Raw genomic sequence first — 24,904 nt, 5'->3', positions numbered from 1 at the left:
ATTTGAGAACACACATTACATTTAAACATTTGTTTTTCAAGTGAATCAGTAGTGTATGAGCATAGGGAAAATAAACAAATACAGAAACAACAAAAAACTCCCAGCCTGTTTGGAAAATAACTCTATCTCCAAGAGGACCAGAGAAAGGAGTGTGTGTGTGTGTGTGTGTGTGTGTGTGTGTGTGTGTGTGATTATAGGAAAGTGGAGGCTCTGTTCAAGAAGAAACAAAGCAAAATGGGATGAATGCCTTTATTACATCTCACCTGCTTAATATTTGCTGTCAAGGTATACATGTGATTTTTTACTTTCCATTCCTTTAGAAATGTGCATTAGTGAGCAAGCTATGACATCATACTGCTGGAATGCTGCAATTAGCCCAACTCTTGCCTGCTGGTTAGAGAAAGTTTTCATCTCAGAAGAAGGAGTCTCTCAGAATCACTGTTCTTTTGTACGGTATGACTGAGATCCTACTGGAGGCTGCTACCACTCACCAAGCAACTCAGGCTCGGTTTACTCTACTTTTCATAATACGTGTGGGTTTGAGACTCCTCATTTGTCTTCACTCACACAGTCTGAGAGATGCAGAAAAAGTTTGCTGAATATTGAGTTTTGTCAAACATAAAGGATGATATTCTGCTTCATTTTATAAATAAAATATGACAATGCCTGGCAAGACTGACTGAACTTTTGTCTTGATGACTCAGCCAAGGCTCAGGATCCTCCACTCTTGTCAGCTGTCTGGTTTGATTCTGCTGCCGCTGTCACTCCTGCCTGTGAATCCAGTGACGCCTCTGGAACAGAACATTATTGGATACTGATTGACTACTTGGGTAAAATAACAGCCTGAGGGAAATTCTACTTCTGAAGGAAGGCATGGCAGTGTCTGGCTTTGAAATCTTCTCCAAAGGATTCCTAAGGGAATAGCTGTAAATTTCTCACTTTCAGGAATACTGAAATGCTACTCCTTGGCCTAAGTTAGCCTTATTGTAGACAGGAGTCATTGACCTTCGAATGATATCCGGGTGGGGTCTTGTCTCGATGTTTTTAGCAACTTTGAAGAAAAAGAGATCTTGGGTTTGGTTGTTAAGTCTAGAAATATTAATTTCTGGGGGTAAAATTACTACTGAGTTAGTTATGTTTCTTACTATTTAGCAACATGGGAGTTCATTTTTTAAAAATTAAAAAAAAATTTTTTTTATAAACATATAATGTATTTTTATCCCCAGGGGTACAGGTCTGTGAATAGCCAGGTTTACACACTTCACAGCACTCACCATAGCATATTCCCTCCCCAATGTCCATAACACCACCCCCCTCTCCCAAGCCCCCTCCCCCCAGCAACCCTCAGTTTGTTTTGTGAGATTAAGAGTCATTTATGGTTTGTCTCCCTCCCAATCCCATCTTGTTTCATTTATTCTTCTCCTATCCCCTTAACCCCCCCCCCCCATGTTGCATCTCCACTTCCTCATATCAGGGAGATCATATGATTGTTGTCTTTCTCTGATTAACTTATTTCACTAAGCATGATACCCCCTAGTTCCATCCATGTTGTTGCAAATGGCAAGATTTCATTTCTTTTGATGGCTGCATAGTATTCCATTGTGTATATATACCACTTCTGCTTTATCCATTCATCTGTTGATGGACATCTAGGTTCTTTCCATAGTTTGGCTATTGTAGACATTGCTGTTATAAACATTCGGGTGCACATGCCCCTTCGGATCACTATGTTTTTATCTTTAGGGTAAATATCCAGCAGTGCAATTGCTGGGTCATAGGGTAGTTCTATTTTCAACATTTTGAGGAACCTCCATGCTGTTTTTCAGAGTGGTTGCACCAGCTTGCATTCCCACCAACAGTGTAGAAGGGTTCCCCTTTCTCTGCATCCTCGCCAGCATCTGTCATTTCCTGACTTGTTAATTTTAGCCATTCTGACTGGTGTGAGGTGATATCTCATTGTAGTTTTGATTTGTATTTCCCTGATGCCGAGTGCTGTGGAGCACTTTTTCATGTGTCTGTTGGCCATCTGGATGTCTTCTTTGCAGAAATGTCTGTTCATGTCCTCTGTCCATTTCTTGATTGGATTATTTGTTCTTTGGGTGTTGAGTTTGCTAAGTTCTTTATACATTCTGGACACTAGTCCTTTATCTGATATGTCGTTTGCAAATATCTTCTCCCATTCTGTCAGTTGTCTTTTGGTTTTGTTAACTGTTTCCTTTGCTGTGCAAAATCTTTTGATCTTGCTGAAATCCCAATAGTTCATTTTTGCCCTTGCTTCCCTTGCTCTTGGTGATGTTCCTAGAAAGACGTTGCTGCGGCTGAGGTCGAAGAGGTTGCTGCCTGTGTTCTTCTCAAGGATTTTGATGGATTCTTTTCTCACATTGAGGTCCTTCATCCATTTTGAGTCTATTTTCATGTGAGGTATAAGGAAATGGTCCAATTTCATTTTTCTGCATGTGGCTGTCCAATTTATGGGAGCTCATTTTAAACATCATGTTTTCTTTGTGGGTACATTGGTTTGGAATGCAGCCATCTTTCTGAAGCTTGATGTAATAAAGTACTTAATCTTGATCCTTTTATGAATATTTTCAAGGAACTGGCTCCTGTACCCCCACTTTCTGGACTCTGAAGAACCAGAGTGCGAAATAGAGCTGATGGTGTCCTTTTTCAACATCCCTTTGAAAATGGGATGGAATTAAAATTGGTGCTTAAAATTAAATGAGGTGAGGTTCCACGTATCAAGTAAATATAAAGTATTTAAAAGAAAATACTACAGATGACAGGAAAGCACAAAAATTGTTCCTGACATGAATAATTCACTAATTCTTGGATGGTATAAGTCACCTACTAATGTGCATTACTTGCCATTTAATGGTGGCTGTATCTGAAGAAATATGGAAATTGGAATATTTTAATAACTTTCTATATGAAAGATGATGAGACTGCCTAAATGATTAAGAGGAAGATATGTTATAATGAACTAAAGCCACTCGAGTGTAAGGTAATTTTAATTCAAATCTCCATCTGCTTATGTATAATTAAGACTCATTTAACAAGTTAATGCCTAACAGAGAGAACTGATAAGTTTGGTATTAAAGATCTTAAGAGAAGTAAATTAAACTGTCGGGGTTGAACTGGTCCTTAGTTTTAATTTCTTACACCTGAAACTTGGTATGAATTTCAGGGTCCACTTCTTTATCCTCATTATTCATTTAACCATGGAGTCAAAGACAAAGAGGAGAAGATATGGAATCATAATTTCTATATTTTAATTTGGGAGTTCCATCGTGTCCAAGTTGTGACAGCATCTTGACTGATATGAATATTTATACACTTCATATTGCTCACTGTATAGCATCTATATGCCATTAAGATGGTGATTTCAAAGCCACAAAAATATTTATGCACAGTTGAGACTGGCAGCAAGGTTAAATAACCTCAGAAAATAAGAGGAAAGGCTTTAAAGTGCCAACAGGGACTGTTTTGATCTCTAGTGAATTTCATGAGCTTGTTGACTGCTCAACTTCCTACTTAAATTTTTTCCTGCAGGTCCTGCCAAAGAAGGTCCAGCCATCATAAATACGGTGTCAACCTTTTTGTCTTCCAGCATAAAAATTTAATTTCCAGTGTATGACTCCTCATTTAGGAAGAAGATGAATGGATCTTCTATTTACATACTTCTTAACATTTTCAGGACTAAATTCAAATGGTAGTCTTGAAGATTCACTCAGCTTTCTTGACAGGATTCTTACTGAAAAGGCATCAATTCCCAGCAGTGCCTGGGTAATGCCAGTGCCATAATAGGACCAGAGAACTGAACCTTGGTCTTCTTGCCTATTGTCAGCCATCATACATGGCTTTTGTCAGGCAACCTAGAAGACAACTTCAGTCCTAAGTTTCACAGATCGCAAATTAAATCACTGGAACTTTTTAAGTCCCTTCAAGAAATTCAGAGCTCTAGTCTCCTTTTAATATGTCTGATTCATTTCTTATGACTATATTCTATTGCTTGATTCTTTTATTTTATTTTATTGACCCTTTAAAGGTCAAGTAATTTGCTCAAGTTCTCAATGTTCATAGAGAGCAGAGTCCAGTATTTTGTTTTTGTTTTGTTTTTAAATCCATTTTTTAAGATTTTATTTATTTGTCAGAGAGAGCGAGAGAGAGCACAAGCAGGCTAAGTGGCAGGCAGAGGCAGAGAGAAGCAGACTCCTTGCCGAGCGAGCCCAATGCGGGACCAAATCCCAGGACCCTGGGATCATGATCTGAGCTCAAGGCAGTGGCTTAACTGACTGAGTCACCCAGGAAGGGATATGGAATCATCCTTTCTATATATTAATTTGGGAGTTCCATCCTGTCCAAATTGTGACAGCATCTTGACTGATATGAATATTTATACACTTCATATTGCTCACTGAGTCTAGTATTTTGATTATTGATTCAGTATACTTGCCATCATTCCTTCTTAGATCTATCAAATATACACTTTTTCTCACAAAACATTACTTTTATACAATATATTTATTTTTCTTTCTCTCTCTGTGTGCATGTATATGTATATAAAGGTATATATAATATATAATATACATATATGGCAAGTTATATATATGTGTATATGTATGTATATACACACACACAAATATATAATGGCATGGCAAGTATATACACATACACTCACACAATTGAAATATTCTTATATTAACAATGCCTTATTTTACCTTCTACTACTTAGAAATATATTTTGGAAGGAAAGTAAACATGTTAGAACTTTCAAACTATATATGAAAGCAAAACTCACATATGAAAGAAACTCTGATTACCCCTCTGGAAGTGTATACTGTTTTTGCTCAAAAGTGTGTAGAAAGATGTGCCTCCAGCAAGTTTTCATCCTTCAAATTATTGAAAATTTGGCCAGCCCTTTAGCATGTTCATATTCAATAAACCCACTCACCTCCAAATTAATCCCTCAGTAATAAGCCTCCCTTGGCAAAGGTAGTAACTGCAACTGGAGATTCTCCTCAGAGATAGTGAGATCCTCAGCAAATAATTATGTAATTTTTGTACAATGGTATGCTTTCATGCATTGTTGTAGAGAATATAATTGTTAATAACTTTCTGGAGGACATTTTAAGAATATAATTCAAAAGTCTTATAAGTGACATCACTCTTTAGCTGGCTTACTCTGGTTATTTATCCAAAGAAAATAATCAAATTAGTATACATTGGTATATGAACAAGTATGTTTATTGAGTTGTTATTTATTATACCAGTAGCAAACAATAAGGGAAAGGGAATAAAAGGCAACTGTTAAATAAATTATGGTTTATTCATATAATAGATACTCTAAACCCTGAAAATACTATATATACACATTTATTGTTATAGATAGATATTTAAAACATATCATTAACTCAAATAATCAGGATATAAAGTTTGTATCATATGACCTGATTTTATAAAAAAAATGCATAGAAAGAGGTTGAGAAGAACATTGTTTTAGGTGGATTCTTCTGGTTGCAGTAAATGGAACCTTTCCTAGGTTGGTATAATAATGGTGATTCATCATCGATAAATATATGAAGGGATATAAGAAACTTATTCATACAGCTAGCCCTCCGTTAAAGTAAAGAAATTTTATTATCAGTCAACATTAAAAGAAGTGTGAACTCCAACAGTCGAGCATTATGGAGACAGCAACTAGTTAGTCACAAGATTTTCCTATCTTGAGAATGCAGAAATCCCTACTTTAGTTCTTCACCATTATAAAGACTCTTTCTCTATGCATGTCTGCATACATCTGATAATAACTGATGATCTGCCTAAAGTTCCAACTCAAGTTTTTAGCAAATTTTATTGATCCACTTGATCATTATTCTTATTTGGGCAATGCTTATATGCCAGGTCAGATCATTTCTTAGTCATATGGATGACCATCAGTTTAGATGACCTTGGGTTAGATGCCTACTCTCTGGTCCAATTAGCTATGGTTAAAGATATGGTTTTTTGTGGTACCAGAAAGTGTCCTACGGGGAAAAATGACTATAATTCAATAACAAATGATCAAATACTTCAGCTAAAAATAGGCAAAGGACTTGAATAGGCATTTTTCCAAAAAAGACATACAGATGGCCAGCAAACACATAAAAATGTGCTCAACATCACTAATCATCAGGGAAATGCAAATCAAAACCACAATGAGATACCGCCACATACCTGTTAGAATGGCTACCATCAAAAAGACAAGAGATAGGTGTTGGTGAGAATGTAGAGAAAAGGGAAACCTTGTGCATTATTGCTGAGAATGAGAACTGGTGCGCACTATGGAAAAAGTATGGAGGTTCCACCCCAAACTAAAGATGAAACTGCCACACGATCCAGCAATCCTGCTTTGGGGTATACAGTTGACCCTTGAACCACATGGGCTTGAAATGCACAGGTTCACTTACAAGAGGATGGTTTTCAGATAAATACAGTACAGTACTATAAATGTATTTATCTTATGATTTCCTAATACCATTTTCCTTTTTCTAATCTACTTTATTCTAAGAACACGATGTGTAAAAATATAGCACACAAAGTATGTGTTAATTGTTTATGTTATTGGTAAGGCTTCTGGTCAACAGTAGGCTATCAGTAGTGAGTTTTGAGGAGACAAAAGGCTGATGACTCTAACCTTAACATTGTTCAGGGGCCAACTGTATGTGCAAAGAAAATCAAATCATTATCTTGAAGAGATATTTTCACCCTTATGCCTGTTGTAGTATTATTCACAATAGCCAAGACCTAGAAACAGTTAAGTGTCCATTGATGGATGAATAAATAAAGAAAATGTGGTAGGTGTATACAATAGAAGATTTTTTTTAGCCATAAAATGAAGGGAATCCTGCCATTTGTGACAACATGGATAGACCTCGAGAGCATTCTGCCAAATGATATAAGCCAGCCAGAGAAAGACAAGTAACTGTATGATCCACTTATATGTGGACTTTTAAAAAGCCAGTCTCTTAGAGATGGAATAGAAGCTCAAAGTGTACACACTTCCAGCTGTAAGATAAATAAGTTTCTTGGGTCTAATGTGTAGCATGATGACTATAATTAACAGTACTCTATTGTATACTTGAACATTACAAAAAGAGTAGATTTGAATGTTGTTACCCCCCAAAATGGTAATTTTGAAAGGTGTTGGATGTGCTAATTAAACTTATTGTGGTAATCATTTGACAATGTATACATGTATCAAATTGTCATATCGTATGCCTTAAACTCATACAATGTTGTATACCAATTGGCATATTTCAATGAAGCTAAAAATTTTAAAACAGGGAAAGAACAATATGGGACATTTAAAATTGTTGGGCGCAAAATTGAGCTGTGTACTTACTGAAAATAAATATTTCTTATAATCTTAGGATGGTCTGAACTGGCAGGAATAATTAGTACTGTAATGAAATAAATTCTGCCAAATTTTAGAAAAAATATCAAGTATTGATAATTATGCAGAACATTGAGAATTCTTATACACTGCCAGAGGGAATATAGATTGTTATAATTACTTTTTTCATAATGTTGAACACATACATAATCTAAGATCCAGTGATTCAACTTTTAGGTATATGTTCAATAGAAATCATTTTATTTTATCATGTATATAAGAATGTTCATAATATTATTTATAATATTCAGGAATTGGAAAACCCCAGGTGTTTATCAGCTATAGAATATATATATATATATATATATATATATATATATATATATATATATATAATTGTGGTAATCTCACAGAATATGCACAGTGATGAAAATGAACTACAAATACACCTAGCATTATGGCTCAACCTCACCGACCAAATGTTGGGTAAAAGAAGCCAGACCCGAAGAATGTGTTACCCTCATCATACAAACTTCAATAACAGGCAAAATTAACCTGTAGTGTAAAAAGCCTAGATAGTGTTTACAGTTGGAAAGGAGGGAGAAGTAATATTAGGGAAGTGGATTCTGGAGGGCTGGTCATGTTCTATCTGATGGTTATGCAGGTAGGTCAATTTTGTAATAATTTATAGAGTTTTCTACAGGTCTTTTACTTTGGTACAAAAGTTTAAAATAGAAGTCATTAGTAAATAATTAGAAATACTACTTGAAAGGGAAATATGGATGCCATAGTCATTCTGAAGCTTAGCTTGACCAATAAGGTACACTGTAAGGCTACCAGTTGTTATTTCTGATGGCCATGAATGAGTCTCTATTAAAAGTAGGGTTCCGGGGCACCTGGGTGGCTCAGTGGGTTAAGCCTCTGCCTTCAGCTCAGGTCATGATCTCAGTGTCCTGGGATGGAGCCCTGCATCGGGCTGTCTGCTCAGCGGCGAGCCTGCTTCCCCCTCTCTCTCTGCCTGCCTCTCTGCTTACTTGTGATCTCTGTCTGTCAGATAAATAAATAAAATCTTTTAAAAAATAAGTAAAATAAAAGTTGGGTTCAATTTTAAGTGTTTTCCCTCTTAGAAACTCCCTAATGCTGTCAAAAGTAATTAGCTCACTCCACATTCTTTGTAATCATCAACGATCCCTTACTGGGCAAGTGAAGCAACTTAGCAATTAGTTGCTATCTGGTTTTTTTCAAATAATGATTTTGACAGGTACTTAATCCTAAGCAACTACAGGTGATATATTGTTTATATCATTTATATGATGCATTACTAAGGTCTCATTTTCCATATTCAAGGGGGAAATAAATATATTCGTATAACAGGAAAGTAACTTTATTCTAGAATCTTACATGAGGGCTTGTTTACTGGGACCCTATCTAGTACCAAGAACAATATTGGTTAGACTTAAAGCAGGAGAACAGAAATTGCTTCAAAAAGGATGAACACCCACCAGTTGCATTGACATGGATGGAGGGGATGATGCTAAGTGAGATAAGTAAGCAGAGAAAGACAATTATCATATGGTTTCACCCATACGTGGAAGATAAGGAAGAGCACGGAGGACCACAAGGGAAGGGAGGGAAAACTGAATCGGAAGAAATCAGAGAGGGAGACAAACCATGAGAGACTCTGGACTCCAGGAAACAAACTGAGAGTTACAGAAGGGAGGGGGTTGGGGGATGGGGTAAGTGGGGGATATGGATTGTGCGGAGCACTGGGTATTAAAAGCAAACAGTGAATCATGAAACACTACATCAAAAGCTAATGATGTACTGTATGGTGACTAACATAACACAATGAAAAAATATATATATATACAGAATTAGAAGCAAATCTAGGGTAAAATTTTCAAAGATTTTTAGCTCATGTATGGAAGAAACTTGAAAAAGGTGCTTTCCCAAATTTCACTATAATCCTAAAAATTTGACATTACCAATATAGGTTCAGAAGATGAAATGTTTTACCTCTCAGAAATCAAATTTTGAACAACTATGATAAAGAAAAAATTGAGTTATCTTTCTATTCTCTCTATACAAATAATCACAAAATAATTGTCATGAAAGAGGTGATCTAAGTGTAGGTAGTCAAAAATACAGAAGGAATAGATACTAAACATATATGTTTGGCAGATAATTAATCATATCTTAATTTAAAATTTTTGTGATACTTGTAAACTTTACAAAATTTGTAGTTATTTGTATTTTCTTTTTACCTTCTAATGAACTTTTACTTTTGGATCTAATTTTGAACTCATAATTTTAAAAAAAATGTAAAGTTTTTAAAAAGAATTTATTTCTTTATTTGACAGAGAAAGAGAGAGTATGAGCAGAGGGAGAAGCAGTGAGAGGGAGAAGCAGGTTTCTGCTGAGCAGAGATTCTGACCTGGGACTCCATCCCAGGAGCCTGGGACCATGACCTGAGGTGAAGGCAGATGCTTAAACCGACTCAGCCACACAGGCTTCCCCATACTCATAATTTTTAAAAAGATTTATTTATTTATTTTAGAGAGAGAAGGTGAGTGTGTGCACACATGCACAAGCCGGGGGAGGGGCAGAGGGGGAAAATTTGATGGGGGCTCGATCCCATGAACCATGAGATCACGACCTGAGCTGAAGCCAAGAATTGGGCACTCGCTGAGCCATGCAGGCACCTCTTGAACTCATAATTTTTATAAATGTATTTTTAAAATTAAAATCTCTGAATGTTGAAGCCCCGCAAAGCCTGGATATTTTCCCAGAAGAGGGAAAATGCATGGCTTTCCCTTCCCTTCCTCCTGTCCTCCTTTCTCCTGTCATTGCTTACATTGACCAAGTCCAGCTGACACGAGAGCTTGGACATATAATCCAAGGGCATCTGCAGGGTAGGGGAAGGGAAATGCATAAGGAGGCAAACATGTCACAAAACGTCACATCAGGGAAGGAGGGAAAGTAGTTCCTTTTATATTCTGCTGGTAGGAGTTGAAAGTGGCCCCCCTTTGCGGAGGGTAGTATTTATGAGAGTAACCATCAAAATCACAAACATACCTACCCTTCGATCCTGCAACTCAACTTCTAAAAACTTATCTGAAATGTACTCACTCATGCAGGAAATGATGTATTTATAGGGTTATTAATTAAGGCATTGATTGCAATAGTTAAAGATTAGAGACAATCAAAATATACATAAATGGGCGATAGGTGAATACTTTTATGGTATATCAATACGATGTAATACTATTTCCTTTAAAAAGGAGGAGAGCAAACAAAAGAAAGAGGAAACTCTTTATGGATTAATATAGAATTATATTAAGTAAAAAGGGTTTGTTCAGCTATGCTATCATTGATGTAAATAAAGATAATAAGCCTTCAGCTCAAAATCTAAAATCCATAAATCTCTGACCACCAAATATGTTTTCCCATAAATAATTGGATTGCAAAACCTGACTTGAAGATGCTGGGGTTATTTATAGTTTAAATGGTCATATATTTTACTGAAGAAATAGTTAGGTGTTTAGTTATGTGGTGTTTCCCCAGATATACTGGGAATGTTTCTAAAATCCATTCTCCAGGCTAGAAAGTGGCTCTATAGGAGTTGGGAGGACATGTGAATGGGAGACTCCTCCTCCTACTTTTAATGAAGCAGGGATATGACGTCTACAAACCTGGGCACAGGAGGAAGAAAGGCAATGAAAATTTGGTATCCCTCACATCCTTGACACTTACTAGGTTTCTGTTCATTGCTCCTCTCCTGGTAACCAGACCTTTGTTGCCATAGAAGGGTCTAGATGAAAAAAAGAAAACCAGTGGATGGTATGATTGGTGCTCCCAGCACCCATTTCTCCATTCCCTGTCTCCTCTTCTGAATTTCAAATCTGTTTATTTATTTTTTAAAAAGATTTTATTTATTTATTTGTCAGAGAGAGGGAGTGCACAAGCAGGGATCGGGGAGACAGAAGGAGAAGAAGACTCCTCGCTGAGTAGAGAGCCTGATCAATCCCAGGACCATGAGATCATGACCTGAGCCGAAGACAGACATTTAACTGACTCAGCTACCCAGGCATCCCCCCATCTGCTTTTCAAATTGATCATTAGACATTTCCTTTTGGATTGTGTTATTGGCACCCTGAAATCAACATACCTCAGAGCGAATTGTTTACCTTTTTCTTCCAGAGCAACTTTCCCAGGCTAAGTATGTTCTGCTGAGTGGTATCATCATTACTCGGTAACATAACCAGAAACCCGGACAACATCCTCAAATTCTTCCTCCCTCTGCTTATCTCCTATTCTGTATCCTGTCATTTTCCAAGGCTGGCTATAATAGGATTGCCAGACAAATTACAGGATGTCTAATTCAATGAGCATTTCTGATGAACTGTAATTTTTAATATGTCTCCAATGAATGCTTACATTTAAAAAATTATTCACTGATTCTCTGAAATTCAAATTTAACTGAGGCTCTGTATTTTATTTGCTTCTCTAATCTGCATCCAAATCTACATCCCTAGTTCCTATCATCTGTCAAATCCTCTCTTATTGGCCTCTTATTCAAGTTCTTCTCTCTTCTCTCCCATGTCAGTGGAACAAACAGCCTCCTAACTGGTTGTCCTTCCTTCATATGTTTCTGCACCCAACACACGGACTAAATTGCTAATAGACGGATATTTCTAAATCACTTTAAATTTGATCACTTTAACTCCTCCCAACTTTTTTGCATGTAAAACTCTTCATGACCTGGCTCCTGCCCAACTCTCCCACCATTTTCATAACTTAAATTCCAACCATAGCTTGTGTGAGAACCCAGCCAATGGGTCTGCTGGATGACCCATCGCCATGTAGTCCTACAACAAGCTTTCTCATGTCAGCAGGTCTGCATCTTCACTGGCAAAGCTTATAATTATCCAAATGGCTCATAAGCCCATCCGCTTCCCATCTTCTCTATAAATATACAAGATTCTAGGTCTCTTTTCTAAAGAGAACTCCTTGATGTTCTAGAGTGAACCAGGCATATGGATTCTTTCAGAGGGTGGCAAGCACCAAGAAATTGGATTAAAAAAAAATTTTTTTTTTTTGGTGAATCATGGAAGGAGAGGACAGGCATTATTTTACACCAATGGATTGCTTTCTTATTTTTCCTTTTGAAAGTGTCCTTATTTGCTTCAGAGGCAGATGAGAAATTTACCTAAGATAGCTCCATAACAAACTGTGGTATGGGTGCAACAAAAGGAAATATGGAACAAAATATTTTATTATATATTGCCAATTTGTAGAATGTTAGAACAAGATAAGCTTTGGAGATCATTTATTCAAACCTTATCATTTTCCAAATGAGAACATGCAGGCTCAAAGAAGGGACATAACTTGCTCAAGATCATAGAATTGATGAGAACTCTCCCATGGGTGAGTCATCATGCAGAACTCTGAAGGCAGAGAGGGCTTCCTGAGGGTGATGGGAGCCCAGAGGAAGAAGCTCTCACCTCTCCTAACCCTCCTGTGTTCCTCACTGGTTCCATGATTCTGTGCTGTCTTCTTAATACACTCAGATTTCAGGTGCTCCTACTTCATCCCCCCAAGACAAGAAGTTTATTAAGGATCCACATAGAGCACCTAACACACTAAACATGGTAGGCTCCCAAATACATTTCCTTAAGTGTTTTGTGCCATTTCTATTTTTTGTGCCCTCCATCTAATTGATTTTCTGATTAGTGTTCTCTGTTTAAAAAAAAAAAAGAAGTCAGGTTAAATGAAATGGACACAAATAGCAATCTATGTTCTATTCACTGACCCTACCATAATGAGAACATCATGGCAGGGCTGGTGTATGGAAACACGTGAGTAGTCTTTACCTACTCAGTATTCCTGACAAATATTCCAAGATATGCTGGGCAATTGCATCCCATTGAATCTATTCTTATCGCCACCACAGAGGAGAAGTTAAATAAATGTCTTGGTTTATTAGATTTCTTGTTCAAATACATTTTAGGTTTGAATAGGGAGCACAGACCATGCTTCCTATTAAAATACCAGGCTGTAAATGTTAGTGACAGTCCTGTAAATGGATATCTAAGAAGTTCTTTGCAATAATGGCACATTTCTGATTGTGAATGCGGCAAGCAGCCCTGTAGAAAGGGGTGATAATAGATTTGAAGCAGAATGTAGTTATGAGCTACTTAGCTGAAACAAAACCAAAATCTACCATCATAATTCCCCACCACAGACAACATGCACTTAAAATAGGACCTGACTGGAAAAGAAGAACCAAGCAAAGAACGTCGCTTTGATGACATTTAATGACACAAAGAAAATGGTGTCAACTGTCTGGACTCCTGTTTGAAGCAGAACTTATGGAGCTTCGTGAACAAGTTGCTATTAACTCTAAAGTCCGTCCCTAATTTATTGGGAGGCTGGAAGCAGTGGAAGGAAGAGAAACTTTGGGGGCAGACTATCACGAGTTTGCTTCCGGGACCTAGGGCTTAATAGCTGAGGAATTTGTGGTGTTATCAGCCACACGTGATACACATCACCTCTAAGTAAAAATAATAGTTAATATCTCTTGAGTGCACACTCTGTGCCAGTACTTATCTAGCTTCTTTATATGTATTAATCCATTTAATTCTCAATGTATGAAAGAGGCTATAATGATCTCCACTATACTAAGCAGTGGCAAGCTTCAGTAACTTGCCTGCGAATACAAACTTGGTAAGTGGCTGAGTAGGGAGGCAGAAAGTAAGTAGTAGATAGTAAGAAGTTAAAAATATGTAGTGGGATATTGAACAATGAGAAGGACTCTAGCTTAGAGATGGTCCACGAACCCAGAAGCAACTCTTTTTTGCAATACAACACCATTGACTAGGATGTGTTAAAAAATTCATGGCACCCAAAATCCTGAGCAGCTGCTGTTGGGTAAAACAGAAGAAATGCCAGAAGGACATATGTGCCAAAGGTGACTAATAGTGCAACACACTATACTCATGACAGACACATTATAGGAAAAAAGTAGACTCTGTGGGTTAGAAAGCCAAGTGTGTGTTAAGACAACATCATCTATGAGTGTTTAGAAAGAAGAGTGCTGCTAGCAAGAGTTAGAGCAGGTCTCCTGGAGAGATGGGAAGAAAGGAAATAAACATCGATGGAAGGATGGACAGGGGGAAAGAGAAGGTTTTCTCTGACTCGCCAAACACAGTCAGGTAAGAGTGATGTTGGAAATGAGAATGGTGTGTTTGAAAACCTGTGGGGAGGTGTGTCTGACTAAAGCAAAAGCACAGTGGGGCAGCCATGTGAACTGGCTCTGCCTTTGCTGGGAAGGGCAGCCCACTTGAGTGGCAACAGCAAAAAATAAAAGAACAGAAAAATCTCAAAGTTCTCCTCACTAGGTGACTATCTTGATCAATTTTTTTTTGAAGATTTTATTTATTTATTTGAGAGAGTGAGCAAGTAAGAGAGAGCATGAGAGGGGAGAAGGTCAGAGGGAGAAGCAGACTCCCTGCTGAGCAGAGAGCCCGATGCGGGACTTGATCCAGAGACTCCGGGATAATGACGTGAGCCGAAGGCAGTTGCCTAACCAACGGAACCACCCAGGCACCCCTTGGTCAATTATTTTTTGTCAGTGCCTTCCTGCAGTCAGTACTTACTGAAATTCTGAAGCCTTATCAAGCATATTTATAGGGGGAAATGGTTTGTTCTGTCTAATGTCCAAGTCCTTTAATGTACTTCCAAACACATACATCCTGAAAAGAGTGATAGAAAACTGAAAAAAGAACAAAACTTCCAATAAGTGAGAAATAATTTGCTGGGGGAAACTTTTTTTTTTTAAACCGTTTTTCTGTTTTTAGAAGTGAATTAGTCAGAGAACCTGTTGCAGTGTCCTTTATTAAATGAAAATTAATAAAAATATTTAGTAATAATTATGATGCTATTATATTAGTTATATTGCACCAGTTATATTAATGGTTAGTAATAGAAAAAATTGATATTAATAAATAATTATTAATTAATAGAAAATAAATTTAACTAGACTTTAAAGAATATTGGTTTGAAGGAGCATCAAATTATTCATCTACCCCAGGCACATGTTTCCTGAGGTCTGAGTTGGAAGTCCCTCCCTGGAGAGAAGTATGAGATCAGGTGGAAAAACAGGTTGAAGTTAAATTATGGAAGTCCTTAGATAATAGTCTCAGGCACTCAGACTGTATTCCATGCTCAGGAAAAGACTCTCGAAGGTATCTAAGCAAGTGAGCGAAGTGACATTTAGGAGGTCAAGTGTTGCCACCTTATGTAGGATAGATAGGAAAGGACACACAGGGAGACCAGGTAGAGACATGCTGAAGTAATTAGGCACAAAGCAGTGACAGTCCAGCCAAAGGTGTTCTAGGCTACTGAAGAGAGCTTGACACATTTTGAAGAAAAAAATAACACACAGCTTTGTGACTGACCAGATATAAGAGAAATTTGAGCAGATTTAGGTGATAAGCATGAAAGAGAAGGTGAACAATGGCGTCCAGCACAGAGCAAAGAATTTGAAGCAGAGAGCAGAAGCTCATTGGAGGGATAAAAGGAATGTGTTTGGGTGGAAGATTTAGATACACCAATAAGACATGGATTAAGTCAGTAGATAGCTGCGGGAGGCTACGGTTACAGGAGTCCTCCCCCAGCCCGCGTTACATCTTCAGAGAAGGACAATCTGCACAAAAGAAGATAGCCACAATAGCCTTCTTCATGGTATGTCACGAAGAGATACCCATCGAATATGTATTGTTTTCCACCCCCTAGATCAGTCACATGTGGATGCTAACACCAATTTCTGTCACATCGTGAGTATAAAAAGCAATAAAATATGGAATTTCAAAGGTTTGTCCAAGGAAAATATTTTTCTTCTTTACACTCACATATTTCTTCTGAACTGAAATAAAATATCCCACATATAAGCAATTATTTTTTTTGCTGAACAACAGATTTATTATTCATTTACTAGAAAAACATGTTTAGCACAAAGATAGGTTACGTAGAAAGATAAAAATGTAACAGTTCCAGATATTCACTGATTTTTGAAAAAGACATTTCTCAACTTGTAGAATGTATAAACACAGACATGAAAAATACCAACATCACATTTTTTAAAAATTGGCAAGAACACTTGGCCTTAATAAAAATAAAATTAAAATGGTAACTTTGGAAACACTGCATTCTGTGAGATGTGTCCATGCTTCTTCTGGAAAAATCTACATGTTGGTTCCAAATCATATTTATCTATAGGAGTAATTTGAATACAGTGAATATTTAAACCCAGCTATGTCAAGAGGATAAACAATAACCACAGCCATTAGGTCAGGAAAGAACTGAGCTTTTAATATAGACATTCTTATGTTTAAAACTCCAGGTGCATTCAGAGTAGTCTTAGTGATTGTATTAACAATGGCTAAAGTCGGAAATGATGAAATTTTCAGTTGCCTTAGATTGCTATTAACATTACTTATCTTAAAATTTCTGAGTCCAGGTTTTTATTGTATGTAATTAAGTTCCATTTTTTTTTTTTCCATCTCTGTAACAACCCTTAAGGAGATAAGAACTTGGAAAGCTAGAAGAGTAAGGAAAACAGTAACAAAAGGACCAATATGTGGAGAGAGAGATAAATGAATACAATAAATTAATTCAACCAGCATTCATTATTATTCAAATGGCATTTTACAGAGGTTTACAAAGACAGAGTGGGGATACAAGGGCCAAACTCCATGAACTTAAAATCCATGCAGGGAGACATCACATTCTACTTATGTGATTCAAATAACAGAATTAAAAAAAAACGAAGGTAAAACAATACCGCAGGTGCATCCTAGTGCATGCCAAAATGCTGAGAAAATCTGGTGTCATCAAAAGAGGCTCCGAAGAGAAAATGTCTGTGTGATTACACTCTGAGGGAAGTGTAAAATTTGGCACAGGAACCGCAGCAGAAGAATAGTATAAGATAACTAGAGTGGAAACAGGAAGCCAGGAATAAACTCAGAGAAGACCTGAAAAGAAGGACAGGAGACAAAGTGGGCAAGGGAATGAAGGGCCTGGAACATAAGGCCAAGGCATCAGAGTCTGATTCAAAAGGGAATAAGAAGCCACTGTTGGTTTTTAAATAAGAAAGGAGCTTCAGAAATATTTAGATGTTGTGTCTCCAACCATCTCTTGGGTTGAATGAAAATGTGACCAAACTCATGTTTGCATGTACATGGCTGATTTGGCCTTTACTCTGGAGGCACCATGATCGATCGACATATGTGTGGTTCTTATGACGAAGTTAGATTTCAAGAACCTGGTAAGCTCACTTTTTCATAAACTGACATTTAAGGCATTTCTAGTTGACTATGCTGGAAATTCTCAAAAAGATGATTCCCCCAAATTTATTCCCAAATGATGAACCAAAAGAATGCATGTGGTGCTATAGAGTGAATTGTGTCCCCCTAAATCTCATATTTTGAATAAGTTCTAACCTCCAGTGTAATAGTATTTGGAGATGGGGCCTTTGGGAAATATTTCAATTTAGAAGGAGTCAGGAGGGTGGAGCTCTTTTGAGGGGTTCAGTGCTCTTATAAGAAGAGACAGTGGACAACTTCCTTTCTATGTCTCTGCCACCTGAAGACAGAGGGAGAGGGTGGTTATCTGCAAGACAGGAACAGAGCCCTCACCAAGTTGCTGAATCTGCCAGCACCTTGATCTTGGACTTCCCAGTCTCCAGAGCTGTAAGACATAAATTCCTGTTGTTTAGGCTACCCAGTCTAGGATATTTTGTTATGGCACCTCAAGTCAACTAATACACTTATGCCATTATAAACATTTCAGACATTTCACTGACCCCTCTTCATGTGCTTCTGTAGATTTTTCCTGGCTTTACCTTTTATGGGTGGCAGGCCAGGGGGTGTTTAGTTAACATCTGTGGATGCTTTACATATATTATCTAGTTGAATCCTGGTAAGAATATGTAATGTGATGACTTACGGTAAGTATTTCAAGGTAGTTTTATTGGAAAAAAGTGATAGAAAATGTACACATTTTATAATCCACAATTAGGAGTCTTCTAAGGAGTATACATATATAACTAATTTGAGATCTGGTAACCATAGTGGACAATGAAAATAAAACACTCCTTGATAACTTTTCTTAAGGATAATCAATAATTTATTTTTTATCGTCACAATTACCACAATTATCTAGCTACATGACCAATGTCACTACATACCACAGGAAGACTGTCCACCTACACTTCACTGAGACAAAGACAACGGCCATTTATGTGTGAAATGTACAACGGGCTATTAAAAAGAGGTGGTTTTTACGTATAAGACAAGATGTGGCACATGATTTATTAACAGGGTTGATTTTAATACGTCTTATGCCAAGAAGCAAGCATAGAAATGTTTTGGCATTGAGTTGTTTTTAAAGTAGAAAATAAGTAAACTAGAGAAATAAATCCAGATCTTAACTTACAATAGATACATTAAAATAGGAAATTAATTGGCTCCTCAGTATTTCTGTTCAAGCTTTTTTTTTGTTTTCTTTCCTTTTGTTAGTTTTTTTATATATATAAATGAGTAATACGAATATATCACAAGTTAAAGAAAGATCTCAGCCAAAAAGAAGGTACCAGCATATGAAAAACAAATGAAAAATTACCCAGGTATTTTTGCTTACAAAAAATTTAAACTATCAAGAGTCACAAAATATATATAAAAATGCCACATTGAACGAGGCAATCATACTCTACCCAAACTGGTAGCACCCTCCTAAAATCAGCTGCATCCCATTCATTCGGTCATACAGTGGTGACTGACAAAAAGGCATTATGCACCCGGGTGCCATCCGGAGACTTGGCCCCGTGGGTCATCAGTTCTTGGATTGTCATCCAGTTGTCCAAAATTTTCTTGTTTCTCTTTTTCATCATCTTCTTGTGACTCAGTTCAAGGATGTTGATCTCCTTCTTGCCCTCGCTGCCGCTCTGGGGGCTCTCCTTAAGACACTCCAAGCGGCTCCGCATCATGAACTCCCGGCGCCGACGCTGCTCTTTGGCGCGAACCAGGTGCTGCTTTCTCTCCTCTTTGCTCCAGTAGCGGCCCATTTTCATCTCGCTCATGGTGTCATCATCCGTCGTCATGCCGCTGCGCTCCTCCTTGATCTTTAAGGCACGTTCCCTCAGAATCCGGTCTCGCACCGGCCTCTTGGTGATGTACCGCGTCCCGTCGCTCCTGATCTTCACCTTCCATTCCATCTTGGGCTCTGAACACTTCTGGGCCTCCTTGCACACGCTCACTAAACTCAGCTGGCTCTGAGCATACTCAACCGCGGACTTCTGCTGAATTAACTGCATGTAGCTTTGATAATGGCGGGCATGGGCTGGGATGTTTGCGTATCTGTAGGAGGAGCTGTGGTAAGGAGAGAGGTAAGGGATGTGCTCGCTGCTGGGTTTCTCCTGCTCAGAGACCTTGCTGCCTTCGGAAATCTTCTCCTGGCCCTCCGCGCTGCAGCCTGCTTCGATGGTTTTGGCTTTGGTGGAGGTCGACTCTTTACTGCTCTGTCCGGAAGACGACGGACTGGCAGCCATTGTGCTTCTCAGGTTTTTCTTATTGGTGAGGTTGATCATTCTGGGAAGGGAGCTGTCAGGGGAACGGTCCACAGTGAGTGGGGTGCTTCTGCAGCTTTCTGCTGTGTTGTAAGCACTAGAACTGTCCTTGTCCGACTTCTCCGGGTGTTCGATGATGTCGTCTAGTTTCCCCCGTGGCATATCCATGCTGGTGTTATAATTCCGGAATCCTCCATCGTGCAAAGCCCAGATGTCTCCGTACGGGTCTGTCGCCTTCTGGAGCCTGTGAGCCTGCATGATATTCTGGCACTCCAGTTCAATGTTTCTTAGTTCTTCGTTAAGCAACTGTAGCTCGTGCTCCACTCCCTCTTGTTCCCCTTGATGGCATTCTATTGTGCTGCTCGAGTAATACAGGTCATACTCTCCATGGTTTCGAATCTTGCATTTGAGCTCCAAGAGCTGTCGGAATCTTTCACACTCCTCGTCCGGGTTGCCAAGGCAGTCGGAGTCAATGTACTCGCCAGACACGAAGCTCTCATTGCACTGAAGCTCAACGCTTCCCAGAGTGTCTTGGCTCTGCCCCAGCTCTCTTGTGCTCTTCAAAGATGTGCTGTTGGGATCCTCGGCTGCGTTCTCCTGCTCTGAGCTCTCATCATTCCGCAAGCTTTCATCCGTGCGCCCTACCCCGCTGTCCTTCTCATGGTTGTTGGAGGACGATGTTGCCGTGTCTGTTGTGCCTTCTTCTTCTTCTTGTTTTTTTGGCTGAGAAAATAAAGTGGAGAGATCAAACAAAACGTGTTATTTAAAAAAAAACCACACACAGGTTGTTGCAAAACTTGCTTGTAAAAAATGATGCTTCTTGGCAAAGGTATGGTTCCTAGAAAGCTGTTCCAATTTTAGTACCCTTAACCATTTTAGAAATAAAGACAATTTGCTCAAGGCAGCTTTTTATGAACTGAAAGAAAGAAAACCAAAACTGCTTAGAGACTTGACTTGGGGATAAATAAAGTAGGCCACATTTTAGTAAATGATTCTTACGTTAAGGTTCTCTCCTACTTGGGAAACTGGCATGAAGTTGTGTAAATGAGTGAGAGACTCATTTACACAACTCTGATTTACACAGTCTCTGAGGTGGTAACACAGAAAAGAATGAGTGAGACAGGTGGTCTAAATGGTCTTCTGCAGTGCGGAGGCCTGGAGTTCTGAAGCCAAGTCACCTTATTATGAGGATTTTTTCCCTGAACTTCAAGCTCAGAAGAAACTTCTCTGATCTATGACACACTGGTTATGGTAAGCTAGAGAGCACAGTATCGCAGGGATAGGTTAGTACTGAAGCCTCGGTCCTTCTCTCTATCGATGAGGAACTTTAAGCCCAGATGGAATCAGTTTATGAGTGACTCAGAGAGAGGTAGAAAAGGCCAGTGCTATGCCCCAGAATCAGGATTTCTTGTATGTCCAGGACGCCATATTCCTGCATAGGTACCCTGACCTCAGTGCCTCTCCAAATCACATTGCTCAAAAGCAACAAAATCATCTCAGGACTGCTTTGGGTTCCTTAAAAGTATTTTTCTACTCTCTACTACTTTCTACTTGGAACTTCCTTCAGATGTGAATTTTATTCTACTCAGAGTAAAGTGGCAGTTCTCCTGAAAATTGGAGAAGCACTGATTGCCAGACATGGGCATTGTATCACAAAAATATATTTTTGACATATTTGTGAATACGCACTCATATGTACACTTTATTTCTTGATAGTTTGTAGCTTTCATGTGGAACAAATCACTGTTGCTATCCTAAGAGGATGCTTATGTAATTCTTCTCTGTGAAGAGGGTAAAATTATTTTTTCCTCCATCATGTATCATATATAAGTCTACATGGCAGTTTCTCCATTGTATTTCCTTTATACGTAAACTTACCATTTTACGTAAATATTTCCCTCTAGCAGGTGTAATTACACAATCAAATATAATTAAGTCCGTTGGTGTTAAAAAAGGACAGAAAGCATGAGAAAAGGTATTCAAAAACGGGCGTGAAAGAGTCTATCAAGAAAATTGCTTTATTTTCTCCCACAGAAAGCAGAACAAAACATCACATAAACTGCAGAGGAGAGAACATGACCATGTATAATGTTATTTAAGGATTCCCAGTCTTTCCCTAAAATAGTTTTCCTCATTTTTTTGAAAATATGTTGAGATTTTAAATGTCATATTGATAAAAAATAATATTCTAAATAAGTAACTGTGATTAACAGTGGAGCACTTGAAATATCTGTATGGTCCTTGCTTATAAGCTGACAATAGAAATCTGATGTGGTGACAGTCACACATACCATAGCCCCTGCAGAGGATGTTATTGATATTGGACATCTGAGTGGATACACCACATTATTTACACTTGTATTTTTTCATATCTTCAATGAGTTTAAAAATTAAAAAAACCTAGTTTTGGGTTTTTTTTTTTTCAGTCTTTTTATGTGGAGTGACAAGGATACAGACAAATTATGCCAGGGGAGGTGTTCCACAATGTGTCAACAGCAACCCGAACATCAAGGATAGTATAGGAAGTGAAACTTTCATGTGTATATGGATTTTAGTTTTGAAGTACAGATATACGTTTTGTTTTTTTAATCAAATTCCCTTTTCTTTAGTCACTGGTTTATAAGCAGTATGAAAATAAAAAAAGCATTTTCCATTCCCAAACCTAGACTTCCTAGTTTCTAATATAATGCCCCTCTCTCATGTGTCCTTTCCCTATGGAATTATTATGGTGACAGGCAATGCTTCTACCAAGATATTTCTCATGTAGTATTATTGTTTATAAGGGTACAGACTTTTAAAGGTTTCTGTCCTTCTTATCATTTTTCAGTCTCATGCCGAAGAAAAATTTCCACACAATGGAAATCTAACCTCAGGGACATCTAGTGTTACCTCAAAAGACCTAGCATTTGTATTACGTCTGATGAGTAGGCAGCATTTGACACCATATCACTTCACCTGGACAGGATTTCTCCCTTCTTTCTTTATTCCAACATCCCCCTGTCAATTCTGTATCAGGTCACATTTTGTATCTAAGAGAGAAAAAGCCTGAAGCAAGGACTTTTTTGTTTGTAACCAGCAGCTGCCACGAAAAAAATATCTTTATTTGTGGCCAGCGTTGAAGTCATACATAAAAATTCCATCTGTCTTACCTATATTGAAAAGCAATCACCACAATGGCAGCACTGCACATGAGCATGAACTACTGTTTGTGAACTGGCCAATGAGTGTCCGTGCTCAGCCCAGAGTAGAGCACACATGGCTTTGACACCGAGTCTGCGACGTAACGATTTATTTAATATACGGGCCTGTGCCCATACACACATGCATCCATCTCTGTTATGGAAAGCTAACATGGCCATATATTCCATCATGCAGCTTGGTAAAGTGATCGGATGTTTGTGCTTCATGTCCCTAAGTGTAACTGTCCAGGATTTTTAAAAAACTATTAAAAAAAAAACACAACAAAACACCCAAAAAACTATCCTTTAGAATGTGTTAAGAATTCATTTTGAGACCAGGGTGATAAGGATAATGAATGATAATCCATAAACTGACAGCAGAAGCGTTCACGAAATTATACCAGGCAGATGATTGACATGAACGCAACATAAAAAATCTCGGATACTCTGATCTTGTTTTTATCCCATAGGAACAACGACAATCACAAAAGAGTTCCAAGACTCAGTCCGCTACAGGCCCCTCTGTAACCTTTCACCAGCAGTGAATTAATTAAGAACAGAAACTTTGCTCATTTTAATTTGTATGCTCAGGATCAAGTGTGGTGCTTGGGACACATGAGGAGCTCAGCATTTTTGGTTGAATGATTATGTGACCCTAAGGCGAGATGATATCAATGATCTCAAATAGTGCGACTCCTGTCGAGAAATACGTAGGTAGGGCCATGATACCACAAACATAAATGAGATTGATGGCTTACATCATGTCATCATCGTCTTATACTTGCCTAACTATTCAAATAGACACATTAATATTTTAAATTATAAAATTAGTTTTGGGGAGAGGGGGTAGCTCATGAAATATAGTTTCTCTCTGGCTGGCATATTGAAAAGCAATGCATATTTTTGCTGTTAAATTTCTGAATGAGGTCGAACAGTGCCCAGGTCAACATGTGAATCTTGCTGTACTCTGGCAACAATGGTCCCTAAGCTTTCCAAGCTAGAAAGACCTTAATAGAAAAACACTGTATTTATTCTCTCTGCTTCATTTGAGATGCCCATCTGCTCTAGAAAAATTACCATTACAGAGGTGTTTGATCAAACCCTTTGATTTTGTTTTTACTCCATTTATGGTTCTATATTAAGAAAAAAAAAAAACTAGCAACATTTCAACTGATGTAGGTCAAGTCGTTGGCCCTACCTGCTCCACCTCGTTGGCCGTGCCCTGCATCGCTTCATTATGCTGTTCTTCCAGCATCTCTAAGTTTAACTCCTCTAAGAATTCATTCCTTTCATCTTCCAACCAGCCTTCATCCAACTGCAAAAGAATACATTAGTACATTACATTAGGTTAGTGGGAGCTCATGCTAAAAGAGGGTAAACTTAAATGGCGATGCCTGACCAGTTCCTTTTATCATAATGATTCTCTTCAGAATACCAGCCTCTGGTAGGTTCACCTCTCAGAAGGGAGAAAAGGTGATTAAAAAAAAAAATTGGACTCAGATGCCTTTTAAAATCCTTTCCTGAAACAGAGCTACAGATTTTCTCTCATAACCAAGTAGATCTCACAGCACAGAACATTACCGTCTTTCAGAATATATGAAAAGCATATTGCATAATCCACAGCTGTCACGCTCATTACCTCCAACAGTGCCCGTATTAAAGCACTGCAAAGGTACTAATAGGGCCATGAGACAATTGGGCTTTTTTCCTTAACAACAACCCCCAATG

The 24,904-nt window shown here is 38.1% G+C and overlaps 1 protein-coding gene across 2 annotated transcripts in view; it reads right to left on the bottom strand.

Moving 5' to 3' along the window:
• Positions 1–16,330: 16,330 nt before the first annotated feature.
• The window catches only part of PDZRN4 (PDZ domain containing ring finger 4), a 272,837-nt gene continuing 264,263 nt past the window's right edge, over positions 16,331–24,904 (bottom strand). For both annotated transcript variants that reach the window (XM_082742228.1, XM_082742229.1), the window contains 2 exons: positions 24,375–24,491; positions 16,331–20,720 (listed from right to left, as the gene is read on the bottom strand). In XM_082742228.1, coding sequence (XP_082598354.1) covers positions 19,194–20,720; positions 24,375–24,491 — 1,644 coding nt within the window. In that variant the 3' untranslated portion in view covers positions 16,331–19,193. The remainder of the gene's footprint in view (positions 20,721–24,374; positions 24,492–24,904) is intronic.

Source organism: Mustela nivalis (assembly GCF_964662115.1).
Source record: "Mustela nivalis genome assembly, chromosome: 7".
NCBI classification, from domain to species: Eukaryota; Metazoa; Chordata; class Mammalia; order Carnivora; family Mustelidae; genus Mustela; species Mustela nivalis.
Note: the sequence above shows the minus strand (reverse complement) of the source record. Positions and strands in the feature narration are given on the sequence as shown.